We start from the raw sequence: 15032 nt of genomic DNA, 5'->3' as shown, positions 1-15032 counted from the left end.
TATTTTAACTGGGCTGCCTCCAGGCCTAGTTACCAATTAAGCCACATTAACCAAAGCGATTAATGGGTTTCACCTGCCCTCTTGGTTGGGCATGGGCAATTTTTCTGAGGTACATTAGTACTGTTGGTACACCAATTTTTGGGGGCCCTCGCCTACAGTGTAATCAAATCAATTTTTAGCCCACCTGCATTACAGCTGACGTTACATCAGCTGTGTTGGGCACTGCAATGGGATGTATTTATGTACCGCCGGTGGGTTCCAGGGAGCCACCCATGCTGTGGGTCCACACGGAGTTGTAACTGCATCTGTCCACTTCTAAAGAACCCCAGTCTGACTGGGGCATGCAGTGTGGGCCGAAGCCCACCTGCATTAAACATGACATTACCACCTCAGCTGTGATGGGCACTGCAATGGGATATATTTATGTACCGCCGGTGGCTTCCTGGCACCCACCCATGCTGTCGGTCCACAGGGACTTCACAATAGGGAGTTGTACCTGCCTGTGTCTAAAAATTAAAAACCCTGGTCCGGTTGGGGCATGCAGTGTGGGCCGAAGCCCACCTGCATTTAATCTGACGTTAGCTCTGCTGTCCAGGGCACTGCAATGGGATACATTTATGTACAGCCGGTGGGTTCCAGGGAGCCACCCATGCTGTGGGTGCACACGGAATTCCCATTGCGGAGTTGTACCTGCCTGTGACTATTTATAAAAAAACGCGGTCTGACTGGGGCATGCAGACACCTTGACAGAATGAATAGTGTGTGGCACATAGGTTCCCCATTGCTATGCCCACGTGTGCAGCTCCAGATGGAGGTGGCACAGGATTGGATTTCTCATTGCTTCTGTACAGCATTGTGGACTATCGCCCCGCCCCTTTTAAAGAGGGTTGCTGCCTAGCCGTGCCAACCCTCTGCAGTGTGTGCCTGCGGTTCATCTGGCAGACGCACTTATAAATAGACATGAGAGTGGCATGGCATGAGGGCAGCTGAAGGCTGCGCAGGGACAATTTGGTGTGCGCTGTGGGCACTGGGTCGTGGGGGGGGGGGGGTTGGGCAGCATGTAACCCAGGAGAAGTGGCAGCGGAGTGTCATGCAGGCAGTGATTGTGCTTTGTTGGAGATAGTGTGGTGCTTAGCAAAGGTATGCATTGCTAATGAGGACTTTTCAGAAGTAAAAGTTGTTGGGAGGGGGGGGGCCCACTCTTGCCGCTATTGTGGCTTAATAGTGGGACCTGTGAACTTGAGATGCAGCCCAACATGTAGCCCCTCGCCTGCCCTATCCGTTGCTGTGTCGTTCCCATCACTTTCTTGAATTGCCCAGATTTTCACAAACGAAAACCTTAGCGAGCATCGGCGATATACAAAAATGCTCGGGTCGTCCATTGACTTCAATGGGGTTCGTTACTCGAAACGAACCCTCGAGCATCGCAAAAAGTTCGTCTCGAGTAACGAGCACCCGAGCATTTTGGTGCTCGCTCATCTCTAGTACCTATATTATGATACTGAACCCACTGGAGATATGTAAGTGATGCTGGCCTGCAGGAAAATCCCCAATGTGTGCACATGGGTAATGACTTAAAAGCAGGCCTGCCAGTTAAAGTATGTGAGCCCGAGCCGACACCAGAGGAACACATGTTCTTCCACTAGTTGCGTCCAAGTTATTGGACAACACTTGTCTTTCTTTCAGATTGTGTGCAGGTGATCGTCATTGGTGGGTTGAAATGTTTGGTGGTTCTACCAAGTGTTCTATGGTTGAAGGGTTTTGCTGATTGTTACTATACCCCAATCGTGTTCGAGTTCAGCATACTCCTAAAGTCAGATAGGTTGTCTACCGTTTCTGAATAGCTGCATATTACTTATCTATTAAAAGAAAATTCTACAACAACTTCATCTCCAAGTTTGTTAAAGTAAAAAAAACATATTTTTGTAAGCCTGGTGTTCACATTGTGTCCTGATTCATGTTTCACCAGCCCCTAACACAACAGGCAACATGCTACGTAAATAGCATAGACACTCTATGATACTCCCACAGTGCACCATGGGCATGCATTTAATACCTATTCTATCAGTAGAAGCAGCAACTGCGCGAACACACAGAGCAAAGTGCTGAAGTGTGTGGCATGTAAAAGTCATCTGTCCTCTGTTGTATCATTCACTACAGACATCCAAACTGCCACCGGAAGTGATGTGTGCACAAGAAATGACCAGGAGCTTCATGAAATGGGTCTCCATGGGCAAGCAGCTGTACAAGCCTAAAATCCGCAAGCACATTGCCAAGCGTCTGCTGGACTCTGGAGCCATGGAAATGTGTTCTGGGATTGATGGATGCCATGAGAATGCTACAGTACCTACTGTAATACATAGTACCTACTGTATAATGTGGTGGTTATAGTTCGGGCTATTATTCATGGTTTATTCCCATATTTCTAGTGAAGGATAATGTTAATGCTGCAGCGTACAAAGACATTTTATAGTTGTTGCTTCTAACATTGTGGCAACAACTTAGCCAAGACCCTTTTCTGTTCCAGCATGACTGCACCCCATGTGCATAAAGCAAGCCCCATAAGGACATGGGCTTACATGTTTGGTGGAGGAACCTGAGTGGTTGCACAGAGTCCTGACCACCACAACCCCATCTAAACTTTTTGTGATAAATAGAAACACTGACTGAGTCAGAACTTCTTCTCCAACATCTTTGCTTGACCTCACACACACTTTTGGCTGAATGGGCCCAAATACCCACAAACACACTCCAGATTCTTGTGGAAAACCTTCCCAGAAGTGTGGAGGGCCTCAGCTCAATAGTAACACCCATGGATAAGGAATCCAATCTCCAACAAGCTTATATTAGAGTGATGGTGAAATGTCTATGTGCTTATGGCCATATAGTGTATTGATTGTTCTTTAGAAAGAGCTGGATAGAAAAGAGGAAGAACTAACACCAAGATGAATGAAGGCAATTATAAAAATCATGGACATCACATTAATCAGCATGAAAACTGTGAGTACGGACGCCGGTATTTAACATCAACTCAGTGCTATTGAACAATATAATGATGATAATACAATAAGAGAAAGTATTCCTACGAATTCAGGAAGGAGCTGAAGAGCATTCTCTATGTTGATGCGATACGTGGTTGTGGCTGTTCTTCCAGGCAACTTAAAAGCAACATCCATATCCAGCGTCTTCCGATCAGCTTTGGCTAATTCGTATTGGGCCAGTGCTTGAAACAGCATTATGGTAGACTAGAGGAGAAAATAAAGAGAGGCTTCATCTGAGAAGGTCTGGTGAGATGCCATGTTGGGGTTTTGGTTTGATGAGAGATGTTTAAAAACAAAAGAAAAAAGTATTTTTTTAAGATGCCATGACTTACTTGTGTTGATACATAATTTTCCCCATAGTATCGCTGCTCGATAAGCCAACGCACCACTGGATCAATGGCATCTGATACGTCCAATTTTAGAAGAGTAAGGAGAGCATAAGATGTTACCTCTATGGAAATGATCTTGAATCCATCGTGGTAATCCCAGTAGGTTTTGTCTTGATAGGTCGGAGAAAATGATAATAAGTATTGGTGGTGGCCAAGGAGAATTAGGAGAGTCATTAGCATACATGAGAATATTCTGTACATGCCTAACCGCTAGTATTTACAATAGAGCTAACTATATAGCTGGCATTATTGCATTCACCAACCCTAACCATCACATATATCACCTTTAACCCTTACTTATTGCTGCAGACAGTAGTTTTTCTGGATCCTTTAGTTTCCCAGCCAAAGCAAGCGCATACGATGTAATTGCAACAGAATGCGGTTTCTGCAGCTTTTTATAGTTTTCTGCTATGAAGTTTACAGCTTTATCAATACTGATCTGCAGATTCTGAAAGGGGAAGTTAGAAAACTTTTAGAATAGGAGTTACATTACATACAAAACAGTGACCATCGGGTACATTCGATATCTTTCAAAAGGTTTAAGTGTAAGAGCTCACTCATACGGCCGTATGTCGCCCGCATATTACACATAGAAAATATGCAGTACACAGCAAATACACATGCTGCATGCGCATCTTTGCTGTGTTTGTTAAATTACCATTGCCTATATTGATGCGTATTATCCGTGTGATATGCACCAAAATAGGACAAGCTGCGGGCTTTTTTCACGTGCGTATTATGCGTATGAAAAAAACACGTTGTGAGCAGCCCAATGGAATTCAATAGGCTTATTAAACACGTGAAAAATGCATAATACACGGATGATATACGCCCATGTGAACCCTACGACTTACACAGTCTTTATAGTAAGAATCAAGAAAAACATAACTCTCCATCTAGTTCAACCTCTTCGCCCTCAATGTTGATCCCGAAGAAGGGAAAAACACTCATGACGCATAAGTCATTTCCTTATCTTAGGGGAAAGATTCCTTCCAAACTCCGAATATGGAGAACATCTCCGGATCAATGACCCTTCTATAGCAAGTGATCCAGCTTACTCTTAAAGAAGGCAAGTTACATATCTGTAAGGTGTTTGTATAAATGTTATATGTTAGTGCTTTATATATGAAGGTTAAACCGATCATAATGATAAATGTAGGGATCCTGTAGAGTCATTGGGGTTTCACAGGGACTTCCATGCGTATTCCACACCACAATCCTTGTGAAGTCCCGGTGTATTCCACCTCCTACTGATTTCAATGTAATTATTTTTTTGTCACTTCTTGATTAGGATTCTGCATGGATTCTCAGCAGAAACTGCGGTGGAGCCAACATAAGAATCTGCAAATCTGCAGTACATTCCAGAACCTCAATACCGTGAAAGGAAGTAGAGAGAGGACTACTCGAATAGTACTGCTTCATATGGTTTGCAGTAGGGTTATCCTATGTCTGAATTCCCTATGCGTTTTCCCAAACTAGGAAAGAGGGCAGGGCATGGGGCTAAGTAAATAATCCCCAATGTTTTGTAGTTGGCAAAATGGCGACACAAGTACTCCCTATATCTAATATAGCTGGTGTTCTGCATGGTTGGCCATTCATTATCTGTGGCGGTTTCTTATCATCATTCTGCTTTTTTTGTAATCCATCACTTCATTGTTTGGCCCTTGCTGGATGATATAATCCTGGTAGAACGTAACGTTTGGTGGTGATTGCTGGAATGGTCTTTGTAGAAGACAAGTGAGATCGGTGTAAGTGGCTTTGGGATATGTAAAGAACATTGATGTGAATTAATTGATACATGATGGGTTATTCAAACTTTGCAATGATTACTTAGATACTTTCTGCATACCATGTGTAGAGGAACAGTGCATAAGACCACCTGTGACTGCATATATGTTCGGCTATTTATCCATTAATGCATTCAAATTTAGAAAGTATTTACTCTGGTTATGGTGGGTTGTAAATTCACAAAAGTCTTTGTATGTTCTGTACGCATTAGTGTTCGTATTAGTGATTATATATTCATTCGCCTGTATATAGGATACGATAAAACACAGGATGTGAGGGGCTAGACCAGAAATAGGTGTAGACTCAGGTCGAACGAAGGGATGCTGCATGTTTTCTGCCACCATTTTTGAAAAGTATATGAATTAGGTGATGGTCTATGTAGTGACCGCTCTCCTTTAACCTGGGATGGACCGGCCCCAGTATCAGCATCGTGAGTCTGTAACATCCTATTTATCTGTTCATTTGCTCTATCAGCAAGGTCATGTTACATGTGCCATTTTTCGTCTTTGTAATGGATTTTGTGAGCATGTTTTAAAGCCCTTAATACAGATATCATCTGAAATGTCTAATCTAATATTTGTGGGTATTCTATGTAAACTTCTTAGAATGGCTGCTAACCATATTGAGATATCTGTTTAATATCCTATGGCATCTTGCACTTATAGGGTATATTGTTGTTTGATAGTTTGGCATCTATTGGTATGCAATCATTGATAAATCCTATTAGATAGATTTTTCCCTCTGCTTATCTGACCTGGTTGATATATTTTGTGCACCTGCTTAATGTTACCACTTTTTGTAATGTTCAGTACTGTTTGGTATTATATGCCCTGATGAATTTTTACAGGTTAGGAAGATCAAATCTCAACAGTTATTAGTTATCTAGCAGGAAGGGTCCTACAGTTTTTCATTTTCCTATGGGTAATATTTGTTTTTCTCTGCTCCAACCAGTCAGATATACTTGCTTATATTTTTCTGGGCATACTAACCAATTTATAACCCCTTCTTTTTCATTACATGAGATCGTGGTCATTCTTATCAGGGCGGGTACTCCATATAGGTAATTTCCCGTTTTTTGGTATGCTTTTTATTTGTGAAATAAAAGTTAAGTTTTACCATGCTATCTGGAACAAGGGTGCATGAAGGTGGTTTATAGTTATTGAATAATGTAACTAATGAGGTTTGAATGCTCCATATTTAGTTTATTTGTCAAGGTCAATTCCAAGAAAAGTAGCAATGAGGACCCATAGAGGTTGGTTAACTCATAAAAAATTCACAGCACAACTTGCCCAGTGCCTGAGGGTCATACAACCTCAATTCTAAAAAAGTTGAGATGCTGTGTAAAATGTAAAGAAAAAAGAATGCAATGGTTTAGAAATGTAGAAATGTCATATAATCATATTTTACTCGAACACATCAAAGATCTGAAAGTGAGATTTCTTTATTTTAATTTTAAAAAAAATAACTCATTTAGAAATTGATGGCATCAGCACATCTCAAAAAAGTTAGGACAAGAGTAAAAAAAGGAAGGAAAAGTAAGTAGTACTAATAAAAAACAGCTTGCTGGACAATTTTCTACTAAGTCAAATGACTGTATATAAAAGGAGCATGCTAGAGAGGCAGAGTCTCTCGAAAGCAAAAATGGTCAGAGGTAGTGATGAGCGAGCATACTCGCTAAGGGCAATTGCTCGAGCAAGCATTGCCCTTAGCGAGTATCTGCCCGCTCGAGACAAAAGGCTCGGGTGATGGCAGCGGCAGGGAGCTGCGGGGGAGAGCGGGGAAGAAAAGAGGGGAGATCTCTCTCTCCCTCTCTCCCCCCACTCCCCCCTGCTGACTGCCGCAACTCACCGCTCCCCCGCGCCGGCACCCGAACCTTTTGTCTCAAGAGGGCAGGTACTCGCTAAGGGCAATACTCGCTCGAGCAATTGCCCTTAGCGAGTATACCTGCTCATCTCTAGTCAGAGGTAAACTAATCTGTGAAAAATGTTCCTCAACATAAAATTAGGAAAACTTTGAATACCCCACCATCTAAAGTGGAATAATATCAAAATGAGAGAATCTGTTTAAATTTATGTGTGCAAGGCACACGGCCGATGGTCAATATTGGATGCTTGAGATCTACAGGTCATCAGGCGGCACTGAATTAAAACAGGCATGATTCTGTAATACAAATTACTGTATGGGTTTGTGAATGCTTCCATAAATCATTGTCTATGAACACAGTTTGCCATGCATTCCAAAAATGCAAATTAAAGTTGTCTACCCCCTCCCTATGTAATCATTGTTATTTGCACAGATGCACCCCCACTCGTTAAATCCAACCTTGCAACATTCCCCTACTGTGTGGGATTATCTTAAATATTTTCGTGCATTTACTGTCCCCACATCTTCCATTACTCTCCATCTGGCATAATCCCCATTTCCCACCAGGCCTTGATAATTATGCAGCCCTTCGCTGGTGGTGGTCTAATGGCTAATGGCTTTCATAGTAACATAGTATGTAAGGCCAAAAGAAGACATATGCCCATACACAATAGCAGGTTCTAGGTGATTTTGAGAGGATCTGCAACTCCTAACCAAATTCTAAAGGCTTAACCTTCCTCCTATAGGATTATATGGGTACATCCTAAGTCATGGCCACAGACATATGTGGATAAATGGCATAGTGATTTGGGTACTACCATAGATAGGGCAGAGTGGCATCCCATATGGGATTCAATCTCCTATCGCTCAATTTATGTTGCCACAATGGAGACTGCGAATAAGGTACTTATGTGCCCATGTATCATTCTGAATTGTATCGCTCATGAAGTAAATGTAACATCGATTGATCTTCCCTATACTATCGAGGGAATAAAAAAATGCAGGCTATTTATAAACAAACAGATGCTGAGGGAACACTTAGGCCACTCTCACAGAGGCATTCAGAAAACACTGCCTGAAATCACAGCATTTTTACCTCGATTTGAAGCAGCGTTTTTGAACACATGGTACAGCATTTAACAGTGTTTTTTTAATGATGGTGTGTGCTAAAACCGCTAAAACGCTAAAAAATAGAACAGCGCTAATCACGGTAAAAAGTGGCCAGTGTGCAAGCTGCCTTAGCTAACTTAAATGAATTCAGTTATCCAGTCCAGATAAATTACATCCTAGGATACTGAAGGAAGCACCAGAGGTAATTGAATGAACCTCTAACTGGAATCTTTGAAAATTCCTGGAGAATGGGAGAAGTCCCAGAAGATTGGAAAGGGGCAAATGTTGTTCCTATTTTCAAAAAAGGTGAATCCAGGAAACTTCAGGCTTGTGAGCCTGACTTCTATACCGGGAAAGATCTTTGAACAGATTATTAAACAGCAGGTATGCAAGTACTTGGATGACAATGGAGTAATTAACCAGAGCCAGCATGGGATTGTAACAAACGAGTCATGCCAGACTATCTTGACTTTAGTAAAGCATTTGACAAAGTTTCTTTTACCATACTTATTTAAAAAATGACCAAATATGGGATTGACAAGGCAACTGTTAGGTGGATCTACAACTGGCTGAGTGATTGTATATAAAAGAGTGGTTATAAATGGCAGCATATCGAATTAGAAGAAAGTGTCAAGTGGAGTACCACAAAGGCTCTGTCCTAGGCCCAGTGTTGTTCAACATTTTTATAAATGATCTGGAAGAAGGAATTGAGGCAAAACTGATCAAATTTGCAGACGACACAAAGCTAGGAGGGATAGCTAACACTAGAGAAAAGAGAGGATTAAAAAATTTAGAAAAGCTTGCACAGTGGGCAGCAACTAACAGAATGGTATTTAACAAGGAGAAATGCAAGGTCCGACATCTGGACAAAAAAAAAATTAAAAAGCAAAAATGGAATGGGAGGAATTGAGCCGAGTAGCAGCCCATGTAAAAAAAAGACCTGGGTATACTAATGCGCTGTTAGAAAAAATGTCCCTGCGCTGCACGGTACTGTCGTAAAAGAAATTAATCTGTCCAATACGTAAAAAAACTGACAACAGAAAGATACTTACTTAATAGGAGGGGGGTATGATGTTCAGAATCCCCCTCCTTGAAGTGTCGACTCCAACGATTAAGGGAAGATACACTCAGGTCCACGGAGGTAAATTCCAACACTTCAATGTAAAAGGCAACGTGTTTCAGTGCCCATATACTAGCACCTTTTTCAAGCCAATGATATAAAACACTTTCAAACATTTGCATATATATAGGGTAAGTAATACATTGTTTTCTTCTGTATAGCGCCATCTTGGGGGCTGAGCTAATGACGCTGACATGCCGTGTCATCACATGGGCAGGGTCTGTGACACCGATATACTGTGTCGTCCCAGAGATACATAGTAAGACGTGGCCACATCATGAGAGGAGTCACATGACCCTCTGCCGCCACATCATTGTGGTCACGTGCCGCCACGTCATTGCGGTCATGTGCCGTGTCACTTGACCCTCGGTAGCCGCGTCATCCACAAAATCACGGCACTGTGCAGTGTCATTGTGTGGCCGCGGCTTGTATCACCGGTCTGCTAAATTCTTACAGAATCACCACTGAGCTATATTCAAAACATTTGATGTGGCACGTCTTGCTTTGCATTCACCCTATAAAGAAATATATACATATACAACCAGACCCTATAGAGATCTTAATATAGGAACCACATAAGTGAAAAATATAAATTATCACATGAAAATATACAACCACTAAAATACAGTAAGAAAACTTCAATAAAACACCTATATTTAAATATCTATATACTTCAAAATAGAAAAATTGTTTTTTTTTAAATTAAAATAAAAATATTAAAATTCTCCTTTTAAAAGTTCTTCTTTAAGGTTTCATTTAGACTGTGGGGGATCAGTGTCTACATTTTAAAAATCCAAAACATCTCTCTCTTTTTGAGGAGGAAAAAGCGGCCTGATGTAATTTTTGCTAATGGTGTGACTCTTAGGCCTGTAAAATCTTTATCGTGAGACTGAAGGAAATGGCGGGAAACACCGTGGTTTAAGAACCCTTTATAGCCAAGTCCACATGGACATTCTAAAAAATAGATCACATACCTCCTTTTACAATTCAGCAAGGTTTTCATGTGGTGTGTTGTATTATCTAAAGGCACCTGAATCTCTTTCTTGCCGTGAATCATTAATGCGCACGCCAGCGTCATTAGCTCCGCACCCAAGATGGCGCCGTACAGAAGAAAACGTAATGTATTACTTACCCTATACATATGCAAATATTTGAATGTGTTTTATAGCATTGGGCTGAAAAAGGAGCTACTATATGGGCACCGAAACGCGTTGCCTTTTACATTAAAGTGTTGGAATGTACCTCCGTGGACCTGTGTATCTTCCCTTGGAGTCGACACTTCAAGGAGGGGGATTCTGAACATCATACCCCCCTCCTATTAAGTAAGTGTCTTTCTGTTGTCAGTTCTTACTTGTTGGACAGATTAATTTCTTTTACCACAGTATCGTGCAGCGCAGGGACATTTTTTTTTAACAGCGCATTGTTTCTTCTTTTGGGGGGCTCTCTACTTAAGAGAAGCCCTCCATATGTCCTGCAGCTCTTCCTAATTTCAAGGGATTGGATACTGGTGGCAAAGAATTTGAAAACGGACCTTGCAGCGCATCTCCTACATTTAATGGATCACAGACTGAACATGAGTCAACAGTGTGATGCAGCAGCAAAAAAGACAAACACAGTTCTGGGATGTATTGAGAGAAGCAGAGCATCTAGATCACATGAGGTAATTATCCCCCTCTACTCTTCTTTAGTCAGACTGCATCTAAAATACTGTGTCCAGTTCCGGGAATCCCAATTTTCAAACAGCAGACAAAATGGAGCAAGTTGAGAGAAGAGCTACCAGGATGGTGAGTTGTCTGCAAATGATGTCCTTTGAGGAATGGCTAAAGGATCTGGGAATGTTTAGCTTGCAAAAAAGAAGGCTGAGAGGAGACTTAATAGCTTATTGTTTACAATTATCTGAAGAGCTGTCATAGTGCAGAGCGATAAGCCTTATTCTCATCTGTATAAGTAAAGACTAGAAGCAATGGGATGAAACTGAAAGGGAGGAGCCACAGACCAGATATTACACAGTGAGAGTGATCAATGAGTGGAACAGGTTGCCACGGGAGGTGGTGAGTTCTCCTCCAATGGAAAGTCTTCAAACAGAGGCTGAACAGACATCTGTCTGGGATGATTTAGTTAATGCTGCACTGAGCAGCGGGTTGGACACGATGACCCTCAAGGTCCCTTCCAACTCTACAATTCTGTGATTCCAAGAAAGCAGCTAGACCAGGTACAGTGCACCTACTACAAAATGACTTATACTAATGTTAGTCTGTACCCAGAATACCCCATTTAAATAGGAATATTAAATCGCTTTTTATCTCTAACTTCTGATCTTATATTATTTCTCTAATTTTGGATACTGGGGTATTGAGATGCCTCCCACCCAACTTTACCTTCCCACTTCCCTGTTTTCCCTTTTTGGCCGCTGTTAGTCTTATGTTGAGATTGGTATTTTTCATTTTCAGTTCTTAGTACCTTACATATTAGAAACTGGGCTACATCTATCAATACTGATCTTAGTATTCTTGTTGTACCCCCTACCTGTACGATGGAATGGTCATGCTAAATTAGGCTAATATGTCATGTTAGTTTATTATCGTTTTGATGTAAATGACTATGCAATTTCCTTTAACTTCTCCGCTTGTTCTTTTCAAAATCATTTAATAAACATTATTGACCAGAAAACATTTGTCGCATTATAAAATGGAAAATCTGGCAAAGACGACCCAGGGCTGTTGAACAGCTAGAATCCTACATCAGACAAGAATTGGACAACATTCCTCTCACAAAACTCCAGCAATTGGTCTCCTCACTTCCCAGATGTTTACAGACTGTTGTTAAAAGAAGTGATGATGCTACACAATGGTAGACTCTACCCTGACCGAACTTTTGTGAGATGTGTTGCTGCCATCAATCTCCACATTACTTAATTTTTTTCTCCTTCTGATATGTATTCTATGTTCTGCTGCGAATAAAATATGGTTAGATAAGATTTCCAAATCATTGTATTCTATTTTTGTTTATATTTTACACAGCGTCCCAACTTTTTGTGAATTGGGGTTGTAGCTTTCGCCCCTGCATAAGCTAAGAGTAGCGGTTGGCTGCCACTGTGACCCACGGAGGTAGCTGGAAGATAATAGTTGTCTGACCGAGGGTGAACTTCTGCAACAGTTAGTTCAAGGGGAACTATTGTAGAGTCGATGTCCTAAGCTGTATAGGTGGCCAAAATGTTGGAGCGTAACTCTGCTTTCCAAAAAAGCTTTGAAAATTGCAACTGTGTTTTATCTTACTCTGCCAACATATCACTTATGGATGGAGAATCTACAGTCTAACTGCTATTTCAACAAAACGCAAGTTCTACAACCCCCAACAGACTACATTGCCCAGTCGGTGATACTTGTTAGCTCGGTGCATATGGATTATATATTTCAGTTCTTTCTACCGGTCACTTACATTTATGATATTGGTACAGTATTTCTGACTCTCCAGTAGACTAATAACAACAAAAGCCGTCATGACAACGTCAGGATCTGGCGAACCCGCAAGACCACCCTGAGTGACAAAGAGGAAAAAAATGTGTTAATAGAGAACAGTGGTTGGCAATAGGGTATTTCTTATTTTCTCTTATCATTGCTGCTTGGTTGTCAATGCATCTAGGTACGGATGGGCTTCAGATCAGTCCTAGTAGAAGACATCTAGAACTTTTAGGCAAATAACATTTTGGGGAGGTGTAGAGCTCCACAGATCTGGCAAGAATCAAAATTTTCATTTTGCGCCCGTAGATTTACTTTAAAGGACTGCTTTGTATACCTCTACGTGCTATCTTTAAGATGTTTTTAGAATTTCCCATTGACAGGCTATCCTTAGCCAGCTGGACATTTACAGCACTATGCCAGTTACCGCAGTGGAGTTTTTAATTACAGCTATGTAGCCCATCTTTCAGTTTTTAAGAACCCAAAGAAGAACAGGACTGGGCCCAAAAATGAAACCAGTGAGGAAGAATGCAGAACATCACTCAGACACCGGCTGCATAACTGAACCTTGCTGTTTACTTCTTTGTTTTTGTAAAATGTTAAAACATTTGGCGCTTTGGGGACTCGCTACTTGTTGAGGCAACAAAAAGTACTAAATCTGGTTAATCTCTGGAGGTCGGGTCAGGAAAGTCTTCTATATTCAGTTGGCCCTTTATTCTACCAATCCCCCTCAATAAAAATCCGAACCTGCATGACGTAACTGTATGTCATAGATGGTTAAGGGGTTAATGCTGTGGAACTCATAAAACTTTACATTCTGATCAGTGAATGACCACAGCCAGGCCTATCCAAAGATATAGCATAAACTGCCTTACTCTTACTACATTTAAAGGTTTAGTTATCTAAATATCTTCTGAATTTATAAAAATCGGCCTTAATCTCAAAATCTAAGAGATACAGATCAGGGTGAGATTAAGCCTTTTGAGGAACTTGCACTACAATGCAGTATACCAATTTTGAATTTTCACACCTACCAGAAGCTACCTGTTGCAGTAGCAGCCACAACTCAATCACAGGGTGCTTAAACAAGTATTTGATTTCCTCTCTGGATCGTCTAAACTAGAACTTACCTTAATGGAGATGCAGTGTTCTCCAAAAAACTACATTTACTAAGTTGGGAAAAAAATCTGGGCAGAACTTTCTCAACCAAACAATGGTCCAAGGCCATAAAATGGCCCCTAAGAGCATCCTCATGTGCCAATCTCCAAGATATTTTCCATAAATTAATCTTGAGATGGTACTATTACCCCTCTAAATTAGCACAATTATTCTAAGGCACTTCAAATTATGCTGGCGCAACTGTGGGCAGACAGGCTCCCTGCTACATATTTTTTGGGATTGCCCTAAAATAAAAATTTGGTGGTCTTCTATATTCAATATTTTTATCAGAGGTAACTGACAGTCCTGTTGTAATGGACCCTCTCTTGGCCTTACTAGCCTTAGGCATTGACAACTATCCACCCAACATCAGGAGACTGATTTGCCATGCTTTCCAGTCAGCAGTCCTCCTGATTGCAAGAAACTGGAGATCCACCGCCTCTCCATTTGTAGATTCCCTGACAGCTCCGCCTCTCCATTTGTAGATTCCCTGACAGCTATCCAAACACTGTATACTTTAAAATTTATTTCACTCTAGACAAGGTCGGTTATCTGCCTTTCATTTATGGTGGGACCCATGGCTCCACAAATTCTCTAGATGAGGGCGACCTTAACGATCTCAGGATTCTCGTGACGGTAAAATTGGGTATAGTTGGACAAGATTCTGGCTGGTCCTAGGACACAGAAAATATCTTCTGGGCCTCAAACCAAGACTTGTGCTCTCATAATGAATAATACACCTGCGCTCAATCCCTCCCCTTGTTCTTATTTTTTTATATATTTTCTGCTCCATTCTAGATTCCTTTCTATCTATATGCATAGCTAATTTTAATCCTAATATGCATCAGACTGACCGTATTGTCAGCTACAGAATTTATGCAAATAAAAATCTTTATTAGTTAAAAAAAAATCTAAGAGATACAGAAATATCCTAATGTGCAGCCTCGGCAATATTTCTATGTCTCACATGCTGCATACGTGCAGCCATTTCTCCAAGCAGAGCTGGACCTCACTGTTGGGCCCCTAGTGGGTGACCTCCCACTAATCCACCAATAAAACTTTTATGGTATATGGTATCTAGAGGATATGCCCTCAATGTCCTTTA

General features: G+C 41.2%; 1 protein-coding gene across 1 annotated transcript in view; it reads right to left on the bottom strand.

The window, feature by feature from the left end:
* Positions 1-15032, bottom strand: part of LOC136610271 (A.superbus venom factor 1-like) — a 210763-nt gene that overhangs the window by 76782 nt on the left and 118949 nt on the right. The window contains exons 26-29 of the mRNA XM_066589504.1: positions 12750-12848; positions 3722-3878; positions 3374-3540; positions 3087-3245 (exon numbers count right to left, since the gene is read on the bottom strand). Of these exons, the coding sequence (XP_066445601.1) occupies positions 3087-3245; positions 3374-3540; positions 3722-3878; positions 12750-12848 (582 nt within the window). The remainder of the gene's footprint in view (positions 1-3086; positions 3246-3373; positions 3541-3721; positions 3879-12749; positions 12849-15032) is intronic.

The sequence above is a fragment of the Eleutherodactylus coqui genome, chromosome 2 (assembly GCF_035609145.1).
Source record: "Eleutherodactylus coqui strain aEleCoq1 chromosome 2, aEleCoq1.hap1, whole genome shotgun sequence".
NCBI classification, from domain to species: domain Eukaryota; kingdom Metazoa; phylum Chordata; class Amphibia; order Anura; family Eleutherodactylidae; genus Eleutherodactylus; species Eleutherodactylus coqui.
Note: the sequence above shows the minus strand (reverse complement) of the source record. Positions and strands in the feature narration are given on the sequence as shown.